Source organism: Rhincodon typus, chromosome 27, assembly GCF_021869965.1.
Source record: "Rhincodon typus isolate 14 chromosome 27, sRhiTyp1.1, whole genome shotgun sequence".
In the NCBI taxonomy this organism is placed as follows: domain Eukaryota; kingdom Metazoa; phylum Chordata; class Chondrichthyes; order Orectolobiformes; family Rhincodontidae; genus Rhincodon; species Rhincodon typus.
The window spans coordinates 14,203,088-14,225,940 of NC_063358.1; the positions used below are offsets into that span (position 1 = coordinate 14,203,088).

General features: G+C 39.0%; 1 protein-coding gene across 2 annotated transcripts in view; it reads right to left on the bottom strand.

Annotated features, from left to right (window-relative positions):
• cnksr1 (connector enhancer of kinase suppressor of Ras 1) overlaps nt 1-22,853 on the bottom strand; it is a 77,210-nt gene that overhangs the window by 30,039 nt on the left and 24,318 nt on the right. Inside the window, exons 4-11 of one of the 2 annotated variants that reach the window (XM_048613016.1) lie at nt 22,646-22,733; nt 20,609-20,650; nt 16,602-16,721; nt 12,499-12,555; nt 9,464-9,532; nt 6,415-6,561; nt 3,113-3,183; nt 249-433 (exon numbers count right to left, since the gene is read on the bottom strand). In XM_048613016.1, the coding sequence (XP_048468973.1) occupies nt 249-433; nt 3,113-3,183; nt 6,415-6,561; nt 9,464-9,532; nt 12,499-12,555; nt 16,602-16,721; nt 20,609-20,650; nt 22,646-22,733 (779 nt within the window). The remainder of the gene's footprint in view (nt 1-248; nt 434-3,112; nt 3,184-6,414; nt 6,562-9,463; nt 9,533-12,498; nt 12,556-16,601; nt 16,722-20,608; nt 20,651-22,645; nt 22,734-22,853) is intronic. The other variant, XM_020526848.2, reaches the window with a different exon arrangement.

Sequence of the window (22,853 nt, forward strand, 5' to 3'; positions counted from 1 at the left end):
GAGAGCTCGAGAGAGAGAGAAAAGGGCGAGAGCTCGAGAGAGAGAGAGAGAAAAGGGCAAGAGCCCGAGAGAGAGAAAGAAGGACGAGAGAGAAACAGAAGAGCCAGAGCTTGAGGGAGAGAGAAAGAGAAGGGCAAGACAGAGAGAGAGAGAGAGAGAGAGAGAGAGAGAGAAGGGCGAGAGAGAGAGAGAGAAGGGCGAGAGAGAGAGAGAGAGAGAAAAAGAGAACGCAATGTATACCTCCTTACCCTCTGTGTTAGACTGTTGGACTGGCTGCATTTGATCACTTTCTCCATCAGACTCGGATGCAATTTCAGAGTGGGATTCAGATGGCAATGGCTTATCTTTGTCCTCACAGCTTGCACTAGTTTCAAAGGTGTTGTAGTCAGGTTGTGTACCCTGTTGGATTCCCACCCTCTCTCTCTGAGAGAACCTGAATTTTTAAAAGATGAAAGTCTTTGAAACTTGTGATTTTAATTTGGCAGAATTGTGTGCGCACTGTTCTCCACAGTTTCGTTTTTAAGTATCAAGAAACATATCAAAACAACTAAGCAGAGATAAATGGGCAAAACATCCTCTGATGATCATGGGGTCATACTCACCGTGAGAACAGTGATAGCTGGGCCAAATTACAGAATCCATTACATGCAACCAAACAATGAAACAGAGCACTGTAAACAAAACCTGAGGGATTTGAAAAGCCTCCAACTATACTATTTACTGAACTGGAAGGATATCCTTCACGTAGGCATTTTATTTATTATGCATTCATGGGATTTGGGTGTCATTAGCTGTGCCAGTGTTCATTGCCCATCCCTTGTTGCTCTCAAGTGGGTGGGGGTGGGGGGGTGGTGCAGCCTTCTTGAATTGCTGCAGTTCATTTGGTGTAGATAGATCCCACAGTGCTTTGAGGAGGAAGGTTCAGGATTTTGAAACAGTGACACTGAAGGGAAAGCAATCTTTTTCCAAGCAAGGATAGTGAATAGCTTGGAGGGGAGCTTGCAGGTGGTGTGTTCCCAGGTATCAGGTATCTGCTACTGTTACCTTTCTCGGTGATAGTGGTTGTGGGTTTGGAAGATGCTGTCTGAGGAACCTTGGTGAATTCCTGTAGATCCTCTTGTTACTGAGCATCAGTGATGGAGGGAGTGAATGTTGGTAGATGTGGTGCCAATCAAGCAGCTGCTTCGTCCTGGATGTTGTCAAGCTTCTTGAGCATTGATGGACCTCCACTCACAGAGGCAAATGGGAAATAATCCATCACATCCTGACTTGCACCTTACAAATAGTGCAGAGGTATTGGAGAGTCAGCAGGATTCCTAGCCTCTGACCTGCTTATGTAGCCACATTAAGTATATGGTAGTTCAGTTCACTTTTTGGTCAATGAAAACCTTCAGGATGTTGATTATGGGGCAATCAACAATAGTAATGACATTAAATTAATACAAAGGGACCCTACGATCCCAGAATTAATGACTGGATAAGAATCATTACCACTTATTACTCACATTTTGCTGAAAGACACAATGTCACCTAACATCTTGCCTAAGGGTGACTCAAATGCTAGAGCAGCTAGACCATGAACATGGCACATATCTGCACTACTAATACTGCACATGTGCACAAAGCTGATTTCAACTGTTGCTGTAGAAAGTTGGAAATGGGAGTCTTGTCCCTGCCCCCACAGATTAAGATAACTATTTTACTGGGACATTTTTGCTTGCTGTAACAAAGCAATGCTCCACAAGAACATTCTTTTGCCTTAATTTACTGAGCAGCAAGCAGAAGGATCAGCAAAACTTCCCTGCTTAATATCTTGCAACAAAATAGTTTATTATCCAGTTTCATCCAGTTGTGGAAGATATAAAAAGTGTTATATAAAATTTTTTGTGCCCTAGTTTCTCCCAATTCTCTTTAAGGCACTGATTCATTGCATGCGTACTCCATTTGACATTTCTCACAAGTATTTCATCTCTCAATCTTGACAAAGAAGATTGCTAGGTTAGTCAATTCAAGGAGCATCACAAATCACTGAGATTGCATTGTCATCCATGTCCAGACACATGCTCCAGAGATGTCACTGAACAGCCTCAGAAGCATGAATCCTGGTTGATTTTTGTATCTAAGCAAACCATTAACGACTGACAATAAATCAGGACCGATTTTGAAATAAACCTGGGGCATTCGTTGTCAGTGTGGTTTAGTTGATAAACTTGACAAGCATCGTGTACTGAGGATTCATTACTTTTATCCATAACGTAAATAATGGGACTCACTGACTGCATAACCCAAGCAACAGTTGGTTTAGGAAAGGATCTTAACTTTATAGCACAGTTGGTTAGATTATTACAGTGTAAGACAGATTAACGTCAACAACACTGGGTTCAATCCGTTGATGGGCTGAAGCAGACACAGGGTCTGTCTCTGCACCCTGCGTATACTGTAGTAGAAAATCACAGCACTTTACCACATTTTGACAAATAATTCCCAAGGACCTGTAACAAAGGGAGAGAACACAAGAATTCCACATTCAATACATAATCCACATAAAATAAACTTTTTTTCTAACTATCATGGGAAAGCAAGTAAGTTCAAATTTGGACTATGACCCATCATTTTTGTCTGTAGTCTAGATGAGTAAGAAAGGATATTCATTCAAGTAAAGCATGAAACTTAGAGAGGGGTCAAGATCTGACTTCTACAAGGGAATTGCTGAAAGGTAGCCATATTGGATTTTAGATCCAGTTTTTCTTATTTGAGGCTCATAATTCTGCCACTGTATCTAGGGAAATGCTCATTACTATCTATCAGATCAAAGTTTTTTATGAGTGGGAATTTCACCTAACTTTACTCTTTCAGAGTTAATTAATTAGGAATGTACTGGATTAGAAAGATCACTAGTGTTTACTAATCCAGCATCAATTGAAAGATGGCTAATACTAATAAAGACAAAATTAATTAAATGTGTCAATGAACTCAATACTGAACTGAACAACATGAACAAGCCTGGGCCACAAACCAGCCTGGTCATCTAAGAACTGAAATATGCAGACTTTTGTAAGAACCAAGTCCAGAAAACTGTCCTGGAGAAGAAAGGAATTAAATTGGAACTAACCGGGCAGACCTCTCAGAGAGCACACTTGGGTCTAGCAATGCCGCTGCGTCTTCTGACATGCTTCTCAGTACCTAGGAGAAAGACAGCAGATATTAGTTATACAAAAGAGCATTTCAACTAAGTTCAGTCTCATACCAAATGTTCAAACACACTCCCTAGAGGCACACTAGCATGAAAAAAAGTCTAGGGTAGTCATTTTAACTTTTGATGGTGTATAAAATGAGTAACAGAAATCAAAGGTTATGGAGATCAGGAAAAGTTTTAATGGATTGCTGTGCTGTGTTGTATGTTTTAAAGTAAATTCCAAAGTCAACCTTACCCCAAAGTGAGACCATTTCTCCATGTCCCTAACATTCCAGAACTCCCAGTCTGGCATCAGTTACTTTTCTCATATCCCCAGAATCTGTACCTCAGCTTCCTGGTCAGCCAGAATCACGCAGACAATTCTTATTCTGTGTAAAGGAGTTCCTTCAGACATCAGATTCAAATATCTCATTTGTTTACTATCTTTGCTCTCTGGGCATTGCATTATACAGACCCCAGGACTTCCTCAATATAGTACTTATCTTTTAAAATACTTCCAAAGAAGATGTAGTAGTGCTGGAGGTAGTATGTTATCATGAATAAAGGACTGACTAACTCTTAGGATACAAAGTTGGGATAAGGGATTCTATGATAAGGGAAGCATTTTCAGAATGGCAAATTAGTGGAATCCCACAAGGATTAGTGTTGGGACCACAATTATTTGCAATAAATGTTAATGATTTGGATGAGGAAAGTTAGTGCACTGTAGGAGATGACTTAAAAATAAGTGGGAAGCAATTGGTGCCGATGACAGGCAGAGTCTGCAGAGGGATATAGGCAGGTTAAGTGAGTGGACAAAAACTTATAAGATGAAATATAATGTTGGAAAATGTGAGGTTATGTACTTTGGCAGGAAGAATAGAAGAGCCTGAATATTTAAATGCACCAGGCTACAGCACAGAGGTAACAAGGTATAGAGCTGGATGAACACAGCAGGCCAAGCAGCATCAGAGGAGCAGGAAAGCTGACGTTTTGGGCCTAGACCCTTCTTCAGAAACTATCTCTCTACAGCACATAGGGATTTGGGAGTCCTCGTGGATGATTCAGTTCAGCAGGTAATAGAAAGGCAAATGGCATGTTGGCCTTTAGTTCAAAGGGTATTAAGCATAAAAATAGGGAAGTCTTGCGGAAGACTACCAAAAACTAGACTACAGCTTGGATACTGAACAGTTTTGGTTCTCTTATTTAAGATTTACTGGCATTGGAGGAGGTCAGAGAAAGTTTACTAGGTTGTTCCTGGTTGCAGAGGTGTGGCTTTATGAGGAAAGGGTGAATAGGTCAGGCCAAAACTTATTGGAGTTTAGAAAAATGAGCAGAGACCTCACTGAAATATACAAGATTCTTAAGGCACTTCATAGGGTAGATGCAAGGACAGTTTAGAACCAGAGGGATTAATCTAAGAGTAAAGGGTTGCCCTGTTAGGACATGGATGAGGAGGAGTTTCTTCCCTCAGAGGGTTGTGAATCTGTGGAATTCTTTATTGCTAAGGGCTGTCAATGCTGAGTGGTTAAGTATGTTCAAAGCTGGGATAAATAGATTTTTATCTGTAAGGGGATCAAGAGGTGTGGAGATAAGGCAAAAAATGGAGTTGAGGATTGTCAGATCAGCCATGATCTCATTGAATGGTAAAGCAGACTCAATGGACTGAATGGCCTGTTTCTGCTCCTCCATCTTATGATATCCACTATTACCTACTGGCCCCTTCCTGTATCATGTGTCAACCTGCACTTATTCAATTTCACTAATGAAAGAACATATCAATACAATTTTTATTCATCTACCCATCTTAATCAATGACCAGATATACTGCTTCAACAACAACGGCAATCACCTGTGATGATGGATTGTTTACATTAACCATTCATGTAACAATTAAGTGGGAAGTCAAAGGATCTTATGTTTCCCCTCCTAGGTCACACTTCCATGTTGTTTGGCACTGTCACCAGAGCTAGCTGAGCCGAGTCAGGGAGCAGGGACAACTGACAACTTGAAAAGAATCCCTCAGATAATAAATTAAAATCCACATGAGACTGTCAATGGTGTAAAAAACTGGCTTAAGCTAAACAATATTTTTCTTACCCCCAAGCCTGGACAGGGATTGTTACTTGCTGGTGCAAGTATTTTATTTCAAAAAATATACTTCATTCAAAAAATATGTATAGATTTGTATAGTAGCACATCAAGGAAACAAACACTAGAGTTTGACTATCCAACCAAAACAAAGGCATCTCTTACTTGAACAAGACTATACTTACATGTATTTGAGGCACTGGGAGGGTCCGATAACTGAACAAATCTCAAAGTCATTGGTTACTCTGTTACGTCCTCAAATAATTCAAAGTAGATTGTTGAGGCAAAATTTTCCCTTTCAAAAATCCATGCAAGCTATTCATTATTACATTTCTCATTTGTAGATGTTATTTTGTTCTCTCCTAAAAGTAAGGATTCTTGATGTTATAGTGACTGACTGTAAGTCCCTCAATATGTTATGTTTTTCTCTCTTAATTACAAAAAATTACATTTAAACATCCACCTGTCCTATAACGTGGTATCTTTTTGAACAATTTATCAAATACGACAGTAATATTTCGGTTATCTCTTCTTTGGAATCTTTCAAAATACAAGGATACAGTGCATCCTATTTATTTTTGGTGGGATGGGGTAGGTCTGGTTAGCTCAGTTGGCTGGATGGCTAGTTTTGTGATGCAGAGTGACACCAACAATACGGCTTCACTTCCCACACTGGCTAGAGTTACCATGAAGGAGTCTCCTTCTCAACCTCTCCTCTTGCCTGAGGCGTGGTGATCTTCCAGTGTCTCTAAAGAGACAGCAGCCCTATGGTCTGGTAAGACTATGGTGACTTTATCTTTAACATGCCTTTTACTTTCCAATTTTAAATGCACTAATCTCATTAGTTACCTCATCATTCAATATCATGTCTACATGTTCCATCTCCATTCTAAATACCAAAGCAAAATAATTAAAGTTTCACCATCTCTTTGTCATTACTGTTTTATTATCTTCTACCTGTAAATATTTAGTGGTTCAATTCTCACTAGACTTTTGTTTTTATTGATATGCCTGCCAAAAGTTTTAAATGATTTGATCAGTTAGTTTCATAGTTCTGCTTTGCCTTCATAAATTGTCTTTTTGACTTTTGTCCTAATTTCTTTGTATACTTGTTTATCAGTAGGTATTTGGTAAGAGATTGTCCTCACCTGTGTTAAGTGGGGTTGCTGCTGCTGTACACCATCAGAGAAACTGAACGATGGTGATATATCAAGGGGCACCTTTTTCATAATGAGAACTACTTGATTTGGATTCTCCCGCAGTTTGGCAACCAGGTTATGCAATGTCCATCCAACCTAATGGTGGAGGAAAAAAAAACAGAAGGAAGAGTCTCCAAGTGGGAAATCCATCATTCCAAAGATTGTTAGAACAAAGTTTCTCTTTGGAGTCAGTCAACAAATAAATTAGGAGGCTTTAAGACCAACAAAGGATTTCAGCAGCTCTCTGTGTCATCACTGAGCAATAGACTGGTACATTTACGGTTAATAGAATCCCTACAGTGTGAAAGCAAACCATTCAGCCCAATGAGTCCATACCAAACCTCCAAAGAGCATCCCACCCAGACCCACTCCTCTACCCTATCCCTGTAACCTTACATGTCATATGGCTAATCTACACATCCCCGGACACTATGGGCAATTTAGCATGGCCAATCCACCTAGCCTGCACATCTTTGGACTAATGGGAGGAAACCAGAGCACCCAGAGGAAATCCACACAGACATAGGGAGAATGTGCAAACTCCTCACAGTCACCTGAGGGTGGAATCAAACCTGGGTCCCTGACACTGGGAGGCAGCAGGGCTACCCACTGAGCTACCATGCTGCCCCAAGCACTTATACTTAGATGTCTTAGGATGGTCTTAAGGTAAAGAGGTTGAGGTGCCCAGAAGATCCTAAATGTTAGCATGCAGCATTGTGAAACAACAGCAATCAAACCCATGCTCAAAAAAAGACAACAGCTGGCTGGGAACAGTTCCCCTGTCTCTTCCCTATGATGCGTGGGGATTGGTGAATAGTAGCAGAAGGGAGTGAGAATTAGTGTTGAAGCCTTTGAAAAAACATAACATGGGTTTGTAATAATGAAACCTGGACTCTAAGGGTTACATGACATGGTGAGACAACACTTTCTACAGTCAGCATACCTTAAAAGACATGCTCGTAATGTCAACGCTGCATCATGTGACCCGCACATATAAAGATCTCTTACTCCATCTTGCCTCTGATCACTTGAAGAATGAAGTTGGAATATGGATACATGATTATCAGATCAGGCTGAATTTGTCAAACCTCCAAAGTGTTACATTGAAATTTGAAATTTTAGTTTTGTAAATTGTTCATATAATTATTGAATTGACGACGTATGCTTATATATAACCACATAATCTCTGTTTGGGCTAAGTTTTTATCTTTGGAAAAATGAAACGTGTTATGCTTCACAATCAATATATCTTTAAGAGACTTGTTCATTATATCATCACTGCATATGACATGAGAGTATAAAGATCTCAGTCCACCTTAACTTGGATCACTTGTGTCTGCGGAAAGCAATATTTGTACATAATTGTCAGTCGCAACATATATCTGTTGGATTATCAATGCCACAATATCCAGACCTAACTCCTCATGTTATGAGAGATATTACCGCATCAGCTAAAATAGTTTTAAGAGGCAAACTGACACTTTAAGAGATACGAGAAAAGGAGATATGTAGAGTTACATTGCAGACCACGTATAATTTCACTGAAGGTTGGAAATGATTTGAGAACTTTGAGAAGCTTTCTTCTTTGGGACTTTACAATCACTGACGAATAAAATGATAATTAAGAATAAAGAAAGACAGAACAAAAAAAATGAAGAGAGGATCATTACCCACAGTGTAACAAATGAGAATTGTTTTTTGAGATTATACCAAATTGTTCCAACTTGAATCAATGCTGTATTTTTCCTCACCTCTCATTTAGGTTTTTTTTTCCCTCATTTAACCTATATTTCCTAATCAACCTGTGCAGAGATGTTATTACATTCCTCTAGAGCAGGTAGGACTTGAACCTGGGTCTCTCAGTCCAGGGCTAGGAACACTACCGCTGAGCCACAAGAGGACCCCAAGGGTGCTGATTCTGTCCAGGATTAGGATTGCATGCACAGCTGTAGGTAGTCTAAATAATTACTGTTTGGAATGATTTCCCCTGAAAATTGTTTTTTAGCCTCTGAGTTAAGACTGAGTTAAAGGCTTTGAGGGGTAAAAAGCACAGGAAGTAACAGAGTTAAGATATAGATCAGCTGCGATTATACTGAACGGCAGAATAAGGTCAAGGGCTAGACTGCCTGTTCCTATTCCTAATGTTCAGATGAGAGCTGGAGTACAATCAATCATACAGCCCAGCTCAATCTGCCTATCCAATATCTGCACATACTAACTTCCCAGACACAGTATTGGCAAAGGATCAGAGAGAGAACTGACTTCTGCTCTATGAAGCCTATGAATTCTTTGGTCTTTACGATATATAACAATACTGACATATGGAAGCTGTCAAAAATAGATTAATTTCCAAATGTGCATCAACTTAACTTGGATCAGTACCCAGTGTTTAAAGAAAAGAGGTTTATGGTAAATATTTGGGGTCAACAAATTGAAAAATCAAAATTAAAAATGCAAAAGGAAAAGTAAAAGGGCAGATTAGAAAGATGGGCAGAGAGAAGAAAACAAGGGTACTCAATATCTAGAGAATATTTAAGGGTATTTATTGTGCACAAGAAATTGATAAGAAAGAAGGTCACTTTTGTACTTAAAAGGGAAGTCATGCCTGGGAAGCTCAAATGAATGAGCTGGAGGAAAATAATCAGCGAGCAGTTTTCAACTAAAAAGGTTGATGGGGCTTGAAGTTAAAATGGTCAGTAGATCTGGATGGTAGCTCAGTAAACAGAAGATACTAAGGGATATACACAAACGAAAATTATCCGAAACTCTTTAGATTTGCAAATTATGGCAAACAACTCGAGGATGGAAAAGATTATATACTGAAAATATGCCAATGGGAACATTATCTCAATAGTATTAAAAAGGAATTAAAGTAAATGGATACAGTAGCAGATAAGGATTAGCTCCAGTTAAAGAGTTAGAACTTACAGAAACGACATGTACTGATCTGAAGCATACTTAAATCATCTAATGCAAAGTTATGATACCTAATACTTACTACAACCATATCATTCACCTGGATGACCTCATCTCCTGGTCGAATCTTCTGAGAGCGATAAGCTGGAGACTAAATGAAAGGAAGTAAAGGTAAGTACATATAAACATTCATTCAGTCATGTGCAATCAACCCCAGGGCTAAGCATTCATGTATAAAGACCTGTCTGTTTAATTTTCTGTATTTTTAAATTGTGGACTGAAATGAGAAAAACAAAGCATTTATTAAAAAAAGGATTGCTACATGTTTTGAAAGCAAATAACCCAACACTCATTACAAGCATTGTTTACAAAGGTGCTTGTTCAAGCAATAAATTGAAGTATAGTGTACAGACAAGCTGGAACCAAAGGGTTATGTAAAGTGGAGCTTTGGTTGGCAACAAACAGCTGATTTGGACTAGTGACCAGTTATTAATAATAAAGACCTTCTGTCATCCAAAACTGTGTGATTGATTCTCAGATAGCTGATTCTTGTCAGCATAAAGAAGGTAAATGGGAAAGATGGCCCTACAATGGCTAACAAGGGAAGTTAAGCGTAGTATTAGATCCAAAGAAGGGGGTAAACAAATTGGCCAAATTAGAAAAAAAAAGTAGTGAGCGTAAGGGTTGGGAACAATTTAGATTTTAGCAATTGTGGTCAATGGGATATAGTAAGGGGGGGAAAATAGACTGAGAGAGTAAGCTTGTGGGGAACATACAAATTGATTGTAAAAACTTCTTATTGGTATGTGAAGAGAAAAAGATTAGTGAAGACATGTGTAGGTCTTTACAGCAAAAAGCAGGGGAAGTGATAATGGGGAACAAACAGATGGCAGACTTTTTCTAAGGTGTGGGCTGTAACTAATGGGTACCACAGAGATCAGTGATTGGACCTTAATTATTCACCATATACATTAGAGATTTAGTTGAGGGAACTAAATGTAATATCTTCAAGTTTGCAGACAACAGAAGCAGGAGGGAGTGGGAACCGTGATGAGGATGCAGAGATGCTGCAGTGTGATTGGACAAGGTGAATGACTGGCAAATGCATGGCAGATGAAGTTTAATGTGGATAAATGTGAGGTTATCCTCTTTGATAGTCAAAACAAAAAAAAAAAAAAAAAATCAGTAAAGCTGATTATCTGAATAGTGCTAGATTGGGAAAATGGGAGCTGGATGTCCATGTACACATGTCACTGATGCTAAACATGCAGGTGCAGGTGTAACGAAAGCAAATGTATCCTCATAGAAAGAGGATTCAATTTCAGGAGCAGGGATGGTTTGCTGCAATTGTACAGGGTCTTAGAAAGACTATACCTGGAGAATTGTGTGCATTTTTTGGAGGAAGGATGTTCTGGCTGTGGAGGGAGTGCAACAGAGGTTTACCAGACTGATTCTTGGGATGGCAGGACTGATGTATGAAGAAAACTAAATAAGTTAGGACTATGTTCACTGGAATGAAGAAGAATGAGGGGTGATCTCATAGAAACTTGTAAAATTCTAACAGAACTAGACAGGGTAAACTCAAAGGATTTTCCCGATGATCAATAAGTCCATAAACAGGTATCAAAGTTTAAGGATATAGGGTAGGCCATTTAGAACTGAAATCAGGAGAAAGGTCTTCACTCAGAGAGTGGTGAGCCTGTGGAATTCTCTGCCACAGAAAGTTGTTGAGGCCAAAAAAATTTCAATGTTTTTAAGGAGTTATATACTGTTCTCAGGGCTAAAGGGTCGAAAGGTCACGGGGAGAAAGCAGGGAATTTGGTATTAAGTTAGATGATCAGCCATGATTATATCAGATGGTGGAGCAGGCTTGAAGGGCCAAATGGCCTATTCCTGTTCTTATTCTTTATATTTCATAAAAATTCCAGTGTTCCTCATCTTTCTCTCCATCCATAGCATACATTTGTCCTACCCTTCCAAGTTTTGTTAAGTGCAGAAACTTGGTCCATGCTTTCTGTCAATCTGGTTCTGAAAGAACAGGTGGACTTAGCACTCTTATAATTTACTTCTCTTTACCTTTACAGAAACACCAGAGGTGAAAGTTGTAGGCAGCTGTTCTCCCATCATAGAGAGAGAGAGACAGACTGGTGGTGAGGGTCAAGGGACAAGGTTGAGAAGGTGCGTGGTTCATGGTATCCTCAGGCAGTGGGGGAACTGAACCCACACTGCTAGCATCATTCTGCATCGCCAACTAACTATCTTTCCAACTGAGCTAACCAACCCCCCATATTTTGTACACTGCACATGGTAACATTTGTACCAGGTCACCACAATTAAATTCTGCAGGGTGACATGAAAACCAGCAGGCAGTTGTAAATTATTTCTCTCATGTGTGAAAAAGACTTACATAAACTCTGAATGAATATCTAAAATAATTGTCAGAAAATCTGGGCAATGTTGGCAAAGTATAACCCTGGATAGATGAAGAAGGGTTTTCTCTTTGAGCTGCAGCAGTTGTATTTTGTATTGGTAGTGTTTGCACAATGATACAAGATTGAAAATGCTTAGAAACAGTGACTCATCTTTAAGTCACAAAAGTATCTGACTTGGAGCAAATCTTAGTGATGATGGTGCCATGAAGGTCAGAGTGAGTTGATCACTCATACAAGACTACAAATAAAAATGTCACAACCAAATGGAGACAGAAAAATAGGAGGGAAATTCACAGACACACACTCATGTACAGAACAACAAGCCTACATCGAGAGAGAAACACACACACAAACAGGTTAGCAGAAGTTCAAGAACAGTGTCCATCAACAGCTTTTCAGGGAAACTACACAAGGTAATAAACAACTTTGCCAGTGTCACTTATATTACAAGAATAATTTACAATAGAAATGGACAAAGTGTCTCCGACACACACACAAAAACCCTCATTAATATTCACACAGGTACAAGTTGACAGAAACAGATAAGCAGGTTAACAGAAATCAGCAGAGAGCAGATGCAAGATAGATAGACGTTCACAGGGATACATAGAAACAGAACAGGAATTATATATATACATACAATGTGACTGATGAAGAAAACGTAGGATGAATAAATTTCACTTACATTTACTGTGGTTCCTGTGATAAAATGCAGCCCATTATTCGACTTGATTTCAATTCCCTGAACAATGTAAAGGAACAGTCCTTAATCCAAGCATAAGTAAGGAAAAACAGAAAATGACTAATAGCTTGAGAACTGCATTCGTCATAACTGAAGCCATAAATGTGCAGCAGTTGCATGCAATGTACTAAAATACCTCTGACATTTAATATCTTGGCCATCTGTAATATTCCCAGTCAACGTATATGTCAGTGCTAGACACAGCTGTCACAACCCTCAATCAAACAACTTGCAGAGCAACTCACAATTTGTTTTAGAACTTAAGATTAAATTTTCATTTACAAGTCTGAATTAACACTATAAAATAGTTTGAGTGAGCATCCTGATTTCAGAATGAATGTCTGATAAGATTTTAAAGTTATTCAGTTACCATAAATTAGATTATTTACAACCTAGAGATAGTCTGAGAGTCATACAGCACAGAAACAGACCCTTCAGTCCAACTTGTCCATGCTGACCAAATTTCCCAAACTAAACTAATCCCATTTGCCTGCACTTGGCCCATATCCTTCTAAATCTTTCCTATTCATGTACCTGTCCAAATGCCTTTTAAATGTTGTAACTGTTTCTGCATCTACCACTTCCTCTGGCAGTTCATTCCACATTTGAACCACCCTCTGTGTAAAAAGGTTGCTCCTCAGGTCCCTTTTTAAATCTTTCTCCTCTGAACTTAAAATTATGCCCCCTGGCTTTGAACTCCCCAAATAGGGAAAAGACATTTGCTATTTGCCTTATCTATGCCCCTCATGATTTTACAAACCTCTAGAAGGTCACCCCAGAACCTCCTACACTCCAGAGAAAAAAGTCTCAGCTTATCCAGCTTCTCCTTATAATTCAAACCTTCCAGTCCTGGTAACATCCTGGTAAATCTTTTCTGAACCCTCTCTAATTTAATAATATCCTTCCTACAGCAGGGTGACCAGAACTGTACACAGTACTCCTAAAGTGGCCCCACCAACTGCAAGATGACATCCCAACTCCTAAACTCAATAGTCTGAGTGATGAAGGCAAGCATGCCAAACACCTTCTTTACCACTTTGAAAGTTGCACCACAGGTAGACAATGAACTGTGTTACTGATTACCTAGGTCTCTCTGTTCTACAAGACTCCCACAGCCCTACTATTAACTGTGCTAGTCCTGCACTTGTTCATCTTACCAAAATGCAACACCTCACATTTATCTCAATTAAACTCCATCTGTGTTCCTCGGCCCATTGGCCCAGTTGATCAAGATCCCTTTGTCATTCTTAGATAACCTTCTTCGCTGTGTATACAGGTATAAATATTGGACAAGAATCCCAAACCATACAGCAAAACTTGGCAACCCTCAGGTAAACATGAATTTATATGGGGTATTCATGGACCAGAACATGGTAAGTTCCTATCTTCAGGCAGGAACAAAATTAAAACTTTCTACATAACCCATCACATTTGAAACAATGTAAAACATCATTGGATACTTGAACTGCCTATGCTGCCTTGGCACCTCTCCAAGGCTAACTTGATACAGATGTGAAAATTTAATTAAGAGTAGGGTAAAGAGGGTAACTAAATACTCTAATGCAGTTACAATATATTCATCACTCGCTAATTTCAATCAAATACCTGGTGACCCTAGTTAGAAAAGGCACAAAGTCTAAAATAAAAAAGACATTTAAAATTTAGCCAGGTAGCTGGAAAAACAACAACTTATATCTGTATCATAAGCTAGAAGGATAATGAATAAAGAAGAATCCCACTCCTCATCGCTATGAAGTAATGCTTGGTGGTGCATGCACATGTTTGGTTGCCAGGTGAACACAATAGAGACTTACCTCCCTATACATCCCAGCTCCACTATGTTTGACTTGCCTGTCTACTCTCATTGTTTATGGGCAACCTAGGCAACAATGTAGCAGTGGTATAAGAGAGCTGTTGAAGCCTGTGAAACAGTACCTAGTAAGAATAGATTGTTGCAGCACAGGAGATAAAAGGGATATTAGTCAATAAGTCATTATTTGAAACAGAATTCATCTGTAGAGTAGTTAATATTTTAAATAAAGGCACTGTAATTATAGATTTTATTCAGACAATTTCAATTCCAAATTGTCCATCTCAAACTGACATTAAATTCTGAGTGGGGAATTAAAATCAGACCTGCTTATAGTCAGCACTAAAGCTTTAGACTAAGCTTTAAAAGGAGAAATCAATAATGCATCTTACTAACTGCATTCCAAATGGGTGAATAACCAGGGATAGGGGGAAAAGGGAGACCTTAAATTCCAGGGGTGGGAGTTACTTCTGGCTTTCTAGCAATGAAATTAGATCATAGCATACCATTGAAGGTACAGTGAATATCTTAAGTTTTAAAGATATACAGCTTGGAGATGCAAGTGCTGGACAGGAAACCTAATGAAATTAGATCATATCCTACAATCCCTGTAATTTCCTTCAGCCTTCATTCCGATTTCCAACGTCTATGCAACTAGTGGCTTCTGGAACTGGAAGGCAACACATCAGCATGCCAAGCAGCATCCGCAAAACCTCCAAGAGGCTCCACAGCTTAGAGGGGACATTGATCATGTCACTATTTTCTTAAAATCAATAATTGAGAAATTAACTGATGAGTCATGACTCAAAGGTCAGGTAACAAGGTTCAGGTTGAAAGAAGGGGAAGGAGCTAGGAGAGAAATCAGGAAATAGTGATTGTTTGATACGCAGCTTGGGTTGTAAAAGGCTGGAGATTGTAGGCTAACAACTGAGGAAAGTCAGGAGTTCCTTGACTTGTGAATTCCTGGCAATGCAATGACAATTTGAGCAATATCAATAGTGAAAAACCAAGGAAAAGGGAAAGTACAGAGGAGAACAATTACAGTATGCCAGTTGTACGTATAGGAACAATAGGAATGAGAGAGAAAGAGAAAGAAAAAGAAAGAAAGAAAGAAAAAAAAAAGAGAGAGAGAGAGAGACAGAGAGATACATATGTATAAACAAGAGCTAATTAGGGTTCAGAGAAATAAAACAAGTCATTCACTCATGGATTGAAAGCTAAAAATGTCACACTGTAACTGCCAGAAACCGCTCTACAGTGTATCCATGAGTGCTAGTGGCATTTTCTCCAAACATTTAACAGTTTGATTACATTTCAACTGACTTGAGAAATGTTGGTAGAAAAGACCACTGAACAGAATGTACTCATAGCAGAGCTAGTAGTAGCATGTGGGGTTGCTAGTCCTTTGGAGGAATGAGAGAAAATACCTCAACTCTAAATGCATGCACCCCTGTTCACACAAAAACAATATATAAACACACAAACATACGACACTACATGGTCAAGTGAAAGAAATTACAACTATATATGTGCCTCAGCAAATCGGATTTATATAAATGGATCTACAAAAAAACACTTCTTTTTGCTGAAACCTCTGCTCATGGACTGACTCAGAGTTGGCTTGGATCACATAAACAAAGCACTGAGTTATTCTGGCTGCTGGTACAGTTTATCGAAGTAGCAGTACTCAGGGTTACAACATTTATTTGAAAATTCACTTTGCTGAGTTAAAGGACTTTAACGAAAGCCAGAAAAAAAAACAAAGCAAGGACTTTTTTTGGAGCAAAGAATGGCTTTGAAGTAACAGGAGCAGAATGTAATCTAACACCTACTTGAACCAGAGCTGAAAGACATTTTCGTGGTTAATGTCTTAACTGAAAGACTTTCTCTAGCAATGCAGCACTCCATTACCACTGAAGTTGTGTGTTAGCCTAGAGCATATGCTCAAAATCTCAACTGGTGCTGAATCTAAGCCTTCACTTCAAAGGGGATGCATCCAGCCGAGCTGGATGATAACTCTCAAAGTGTTTAAATAACACACAAACTGCATTTTAACACATATGCATTTGTGAGGGTTGGAATGCAAACGTGTGAGAAATGTTGTCAAACATTCAGGAGATGTTCTGATCACGCTATGTTAAAGAGCTAAAAATTAGATAAAAATTAAGTCCACAGCTACTAATCTCTCCAAAATCCAACCCCCCCCATATCATTCAGGGCACCATGGAGTACTCACCAGACTCTGACCAGGTGAGGTGGTGAGTAGATGAATAGTTTCCAGGCAAGCGCATTGGTTCACCAACACCTCGGGGCTACCCATCACCATGTTTTTGCAGAAACTGGAGAGTTCCCTGCACTGAGAGACAGATATCATTAAGTCCAAACATAACTAACCACATGTCCAGAAACAATGCTGTATCTTTTTTAGGTACAACAGGGAATTTTGCAACATTTCAGCATTTTAAAGGTACAACACCATAGTTAGTTTCCAACATTAAAATTGTGTGACAGACACTCGGGCAAAAGTGGTGGATTTGGCAACATGTGTTTTTGGGAAGGTGACAAGCAAAAACAAACATTTCCCCATAGGAAAGGCTCCCAGAGTTACCTCCGCAAACCTAGCAAGGACCAAACTGGAGTGGGACTGGATTAGCAGTCAATCCCACCCACACCCCCATAACCACCCCAGCCCCCTCCAAAAAGTTCAAGCTGTATGTAGTGGAGGGAAACCTTGCTAAGAATAAACTAAAAACCAAGTTGCAGAATTATCTATTCAATGGGGGAAATTCCATTGCTCTTTAATAATAATCTATCTTATGAAATACAGATACAGTTTGAGGTCATTTGCAACTTAATGTTGGAGTGAAAAACTAGTTTTGAGTGATATTAATGAATACAAAGTGGCAATTTTTTTTCCTTCCATTGGTTTCAGGTAGTTTCTATTAAGTATATTAAAATATAGTTTCACGCTCCAAGGGAAATTAAAAAGAATACTTACATAAAGTCATAAATATTAGCACAAAACACTGGTAAAAGATCTAAAGGGCAAATAAGGAGATTATTTTTCCTTTGGCCAACTGTTGGGAATGTAGAACACTTCATCTGAAAAGCTGATGGAAATTAGTACTATAAATAAATTTTATATGGCAACATTTGAAGATGTAGAAATTACAGATGAAAAGAGGGGATGTGGCACCAACAATGCCTGTTTTACCAAAGAGCCAGCAGAGAGATGTTGAGTTGAATAGCCAACTTCTGTGCAAGTTTATATGATTCTATGATAACTATTACAATCAGGGTAAAAAAAAACACAAGGAACAGCATGTTGTAAAATCAGAAAATGGTGGAAATAAAGTTTTTTTCTGAAATAAAAATGGTAGGTAATATTCCAGGTGTACAGCTGATTGGAGCTGTTTACAATGTATGTGATATGAAAATTACCATTCTGCTGAATTTCCTTAATGTAACTCATTCATGGTTGCAAAGCCGTTTAATCAAAATGGAACTGAACAATTTATGGTTAAAGGGTCATCCTTCCTCTCCAACCTTTGGATTATAATCAAATTCAACAAAGGGTTATTGACCTGAAAGGTTTATTCCTTTGCTTACACATACTGCCTTATCTGCTGAGCGTAAAATCTATGTAAATTGTTTAATAGTATGCAGCTAGCAAATATAACTGGGTATTCCATCGGCACTCCTACAGGGGAACTTGTGGTGCAGTGTTAGTGTTCCTACCTCTGAGCAAGGAATCCCAGGTTCAAATTTCACCTGCTCCAACGTGTAGTAACATTGATTGATTGATTGATTGATTGATTGATTGATTGATTGTCATGTTACTGAAATATAGTGAAAAGCTTTGTTTACGAGCGGTATAGGCAGATCACAGCAAGCAAAGGATGTACAGATCAAAAAGACTTAGAGGCATACAGGTTACATTATTTGAGGCTAGAGTCCATTCAACAGTCTGATAATGGCCAGAGAGAAGCTGCTCCTGAACCTGTTCATCTGTGTGTTTCGGCTTCTGTATCTTCTGCTTGATGGAAGAGGTTGTAGGAGGTCATTACTGGGTGCGGTTGGTCTTTGATGATGTTTGCAGCCTTTCCGCACCAACAAGCCGTGTGAATGGAGTCCATGGATGGAAGGTTGGCTTCCGTGATGGTCTGGGCTGTGCACACCACCTTCTGTGGTTTCTTATGGTCCTGGGCAGAGCAGTTGCCATGCCAGGCCGTTATGCACCTGGACAGTATGCTTTCAATGGTACATCTGTTGAAGTTGGTGAGGGACCTCATGGACATGCCAAATTTCCTGAGCCGCCTGAGGAAGAAGAGGCGCTGTTGTGCCTTCTTGACTGTCACATTTACATGGGAAATCCAGGACAAGTCATCAGTTATTTATGTGGAAAGTTCAGGAACAGGTTGTTTCGAAAACATCTTTACACTCCTATAGATAGGAACAGGCTGAAACTATGGTTGTTGACTTACAAGCTACACAAAGTGTAGCTCAGTAAATTAATGCTCATGAAGAAAAAATGTAAGACATTATGACTAACCAGTCTTTTGTAGGTATGGGTTCAAGTCCTACCTGCCCCAGAGGTGCATCATAACATGTGAAAATAGGTAGACAGATAACAGCCTTATCTGACACCATCTGGCTTTCTTATTAATAACATTGGATATGCTTTTTGGTAACAAATATTAACATGTACCAGAAACAACTATCTCTCCCAAATTCTTGTTTAAGCAATCAATTGCTTACAAGTCAAAATCGCTTAAAAATGTATGTATAAGCAAAATTGTGATAATGCTCAATATCAAACATGATTATATTACATTCAATAGTTAGATCCCCGGCATTCAAATAACACTTTCCACAACCTCAAGACATCCTTTGCAACATTTTTCAGACAAAAGGTGCAGTTTTGAAGTATTGCTGAAAAAAAAACACATTTTGTCGAAGCTGTTCATCTTACACTCATCACAATTTGAAATAAATATCAATGTGAATGTGATTGCACTGAAGAAGGTGCAAAGGAGAATCATCAAATGTTAGCTGGGATAGAGCATTTCAGCTAATGAAGAGAAGCTGGATAAGCTCAGGCTATTTTCTTTGGAATAGAAACGGTTGAGGAGGGACATGATAGAGGCGTATCAGATTATGAGGGGCATGGACAAGGTGAATGGAAAGGAGCTGTTCTGTTTAGCTGAAAGGTCAACAATAAGGGGGCACCATTTTAAAGTGAAAGAAGGAGGTTTAGAGAGTAGTTGAGAAATTAAAACTTTTCATCCAGCGGGTGGGGGATGCCTGAAATGCACTGCCTGAGAGGATTTGTGAGGTTTTCTGCCTCAACTCTTTAAAAAAAAACTTGGATGCGCGCATGAAGTGCAATAACATTCAAGGCTATGGGCCTAGTGCAGGGAAGGGGGACTACTGTAGGTAGTAGTATATTTTTGATGCTACAGACTTAACGGGCTGAAGGGTCTCTTCTGTACAGTATGATTCTATGAATGTAAATGGAAAGTAACATTTATTCCTAATGAAAGTGCTGAGTGGCTGGCTAGTGGACTCTGATGGATAAAGAAAAGCTACATGACTTAAAATTAAAACAAAGTTCAACGATTAACTGTCAGTCATTATTAACTGATGCATTCTCCATGCAAAAGCCTTACCAATCAGAATCAATTTGCAAACCAATCAGCACTCTCCTGTCACACAGTACACGTTACTTTACCTATATATTGGTATTTCTTGGAAATGGTCCTGAATAGCGGAAGACAAAAAAGTTTTGCCAACTTGTGCCTTTTGCAGCAAGGCTTAAGTTCTGTATGATGAAATGACTAATTTCACTGTTGTCTTGCAGGAAACATGGCAATCAATTTCTGCACAGCAAACTCCCTTAAACATTACAATTATAGCCAGATAACTTGTTTGAGTGACATTAGCAAAAAAAATAAAGTGGCCAGAGCAATAGGGAGTACTTCTCCATTCTTCCTTGAATAAAGGCATAGGATTTTTTATGTTCGCCAAAGGGTAAGATGGGGCCTTGGTTAAAGTGTCACCTGAAAGACAGCATACTTCTGACAGCTGCATTCCCTCAGAGCTCCAGTATAGTACCAGCCGAAATTATGAGCAAGAGTTAGCACAGCAATTAACATCCATTTGATAATAAAGATTTGGGACACAAATGTTTACTGGAAAGACTAATTATAATGTAATAGAAAATCAATATTAATTTATACTTACAATGCTCAGTATCCGATTTTCTTTCTCTGTCTGGCTGCATTCCTAAACAAAACAGGAGTCAAATATAAGGTTTGAAAGAAAATATCATAATAATTTAGCCTGGCAAACCTCACAGTGGGTCTCAGTACCAGCGTAACAGCTTAGTGACTGAGAGAACTAACATTGAAATGAAGTTCCAGAATGCACTCGTTGTAAATCCATTAATTGGTAATATTGAGTTCTGTGGGATCCTCATTTCCAGATGTTGAGGAATGCTATTCCAAATACATCTTCTATTAAAGTTTACATAAATTTTCTCAGGATGCTCCCAATGTGTGTAAAAGTAGCATATTTCAAATCTGGAGGGAGCATAGTGTTACAATGTTTCCAATTGCCTTAGAGTTAATGAGGGATACTGCTGCTGATCCTCTGACTGGTATGTGCATCTTTCTGGCTTTCTAGACTAGTTGTAATACTCTCCACAGTTAAATAGTCGCTCATGCATGGAACATGGGCACCTGGGTGAGCAACAGATGACAATATTCACGACTTGTGAAGCAGTAACTCAGCAATTGGGATAAGGGTGCAAAGAGAAAATTGGGAATAAAACTATACATGGATACATGGACTGAAGACAGGAGTGGGTGAGGGGGTTTGGTGGGTGATGAAAGTGGAAAGGTGATGATGCAAAAATGCAAAGAAACTTCCCTGCATCTTCCCAAATGTGCACATGCATATAGGCTCATGCACACGTCTTTGCTGTCTCCCTTTGAATAATTCCCTTTGCCATTTGGATTGACAGGTTCCTCACTCCATTAGGGGCCCCAACTTGAGGAAGACGTCCTACTGGCTGTTACTCCCTGCAGCTAATTCCACAGAAATTCATCCAGCCTGCACTTCAAGTGAGGAGCTGCATTTCTACATCTCAGCTTTGCCTGCACACATACTGCATCATTGGCTTGTTAGTATGACACAAGAGCTCCTCTTCTGTGAGTTTCACAATCTATTAACTGCAGTTCAATTAATTTACAACCACGAACAAAGGCAAGTAGATCTTTGACAGAAGAGGCCTGTATAAAAAAAAAAAATTACTGCAAATCTCTCCTCGTCCTGTCTCTCCTGACCTCTGTACTTCTTATTCGGTGCCATCATACATACCTGGATTTACATTGCAGTTTTAACATAAACCACTACTTCACAAAGCAGACAGTGATAACTAGATGGGGAAGGGACACAAGCAATAGGAGAAGTAGACCATAAAACCACTTGAGACAGCTCCACCATTCAATAAAGCTCATGACTGATTTTCTACTTCAACCTCATTTTCCAAACCTGTTTATGCATCTCTTCATTCCTTTCATGTCTAAAAACAGTTTGGTTTTGAACATGGAGAAATAAAAATATAAAGCATTAGAAAGAAAAGCTCAGAAGACCAAAGACGCGCCTTAGAACTGGATATAGATAAGATATACAAGTGGCAAAAATTGACAGAACAGAAAAAGTGTTGGTTGGCATTTAAGACTGATGTCTTTCATCTAAATACTTACTAAGAGTAACTCCCATCTTTTAAAGCACTGAGCTATTTCTGTGTGCAAAAGAGGAAGAATGAACAAAACATTTAATTTATTAGAAATCATGACTGAGTAATTGATTAGCTTCATCACATCACCCTCTGGGCCAAAGTCTGACAGTCAACATCCACCAGTACCAACCTCAGAAAATAACATGGCTACTTGGGCAGCTGTCACTACAGAACTGTACCGCAGGAAAAAAACTAGCACTTTTAGGAGAGAAGAGGAGAAATGCAAAAGAAAGTAATCTTTGTATTTTCAATACCTGTTCATATCAGTATCTTAAAACATTTCACACAGAAATGCAATCAAGGGAACATCTAGATAAGTACAAGGGAGAAGGGAGAAAGAAGATATTTTGACATGGAGATCTTGACGGTCATGGAGAAAATAAATACTGACATGCATGTGGGTTGAATAACCTATTTTTGTGCTTCAAGTTCTATTTAACTTATGAATTACACTGGACTTGGTATATGTGACAAACCTTGTGAATAGTTTCTGCCAGCTCCATGCATAACCTGATGATCTCTTTCTTCATGGCAGAATAATTGATTATGCATATAAAAGGGTACCTAGTTTGGCAGAAGAGAAGCAGGATTATAAATTTATTAAGGCCTCAAATTCTCTAAAACTGATGAGCAAAAACCTATTCAGACTTAGTCAATTTTACTCTCAATCCCCACAGACATCCA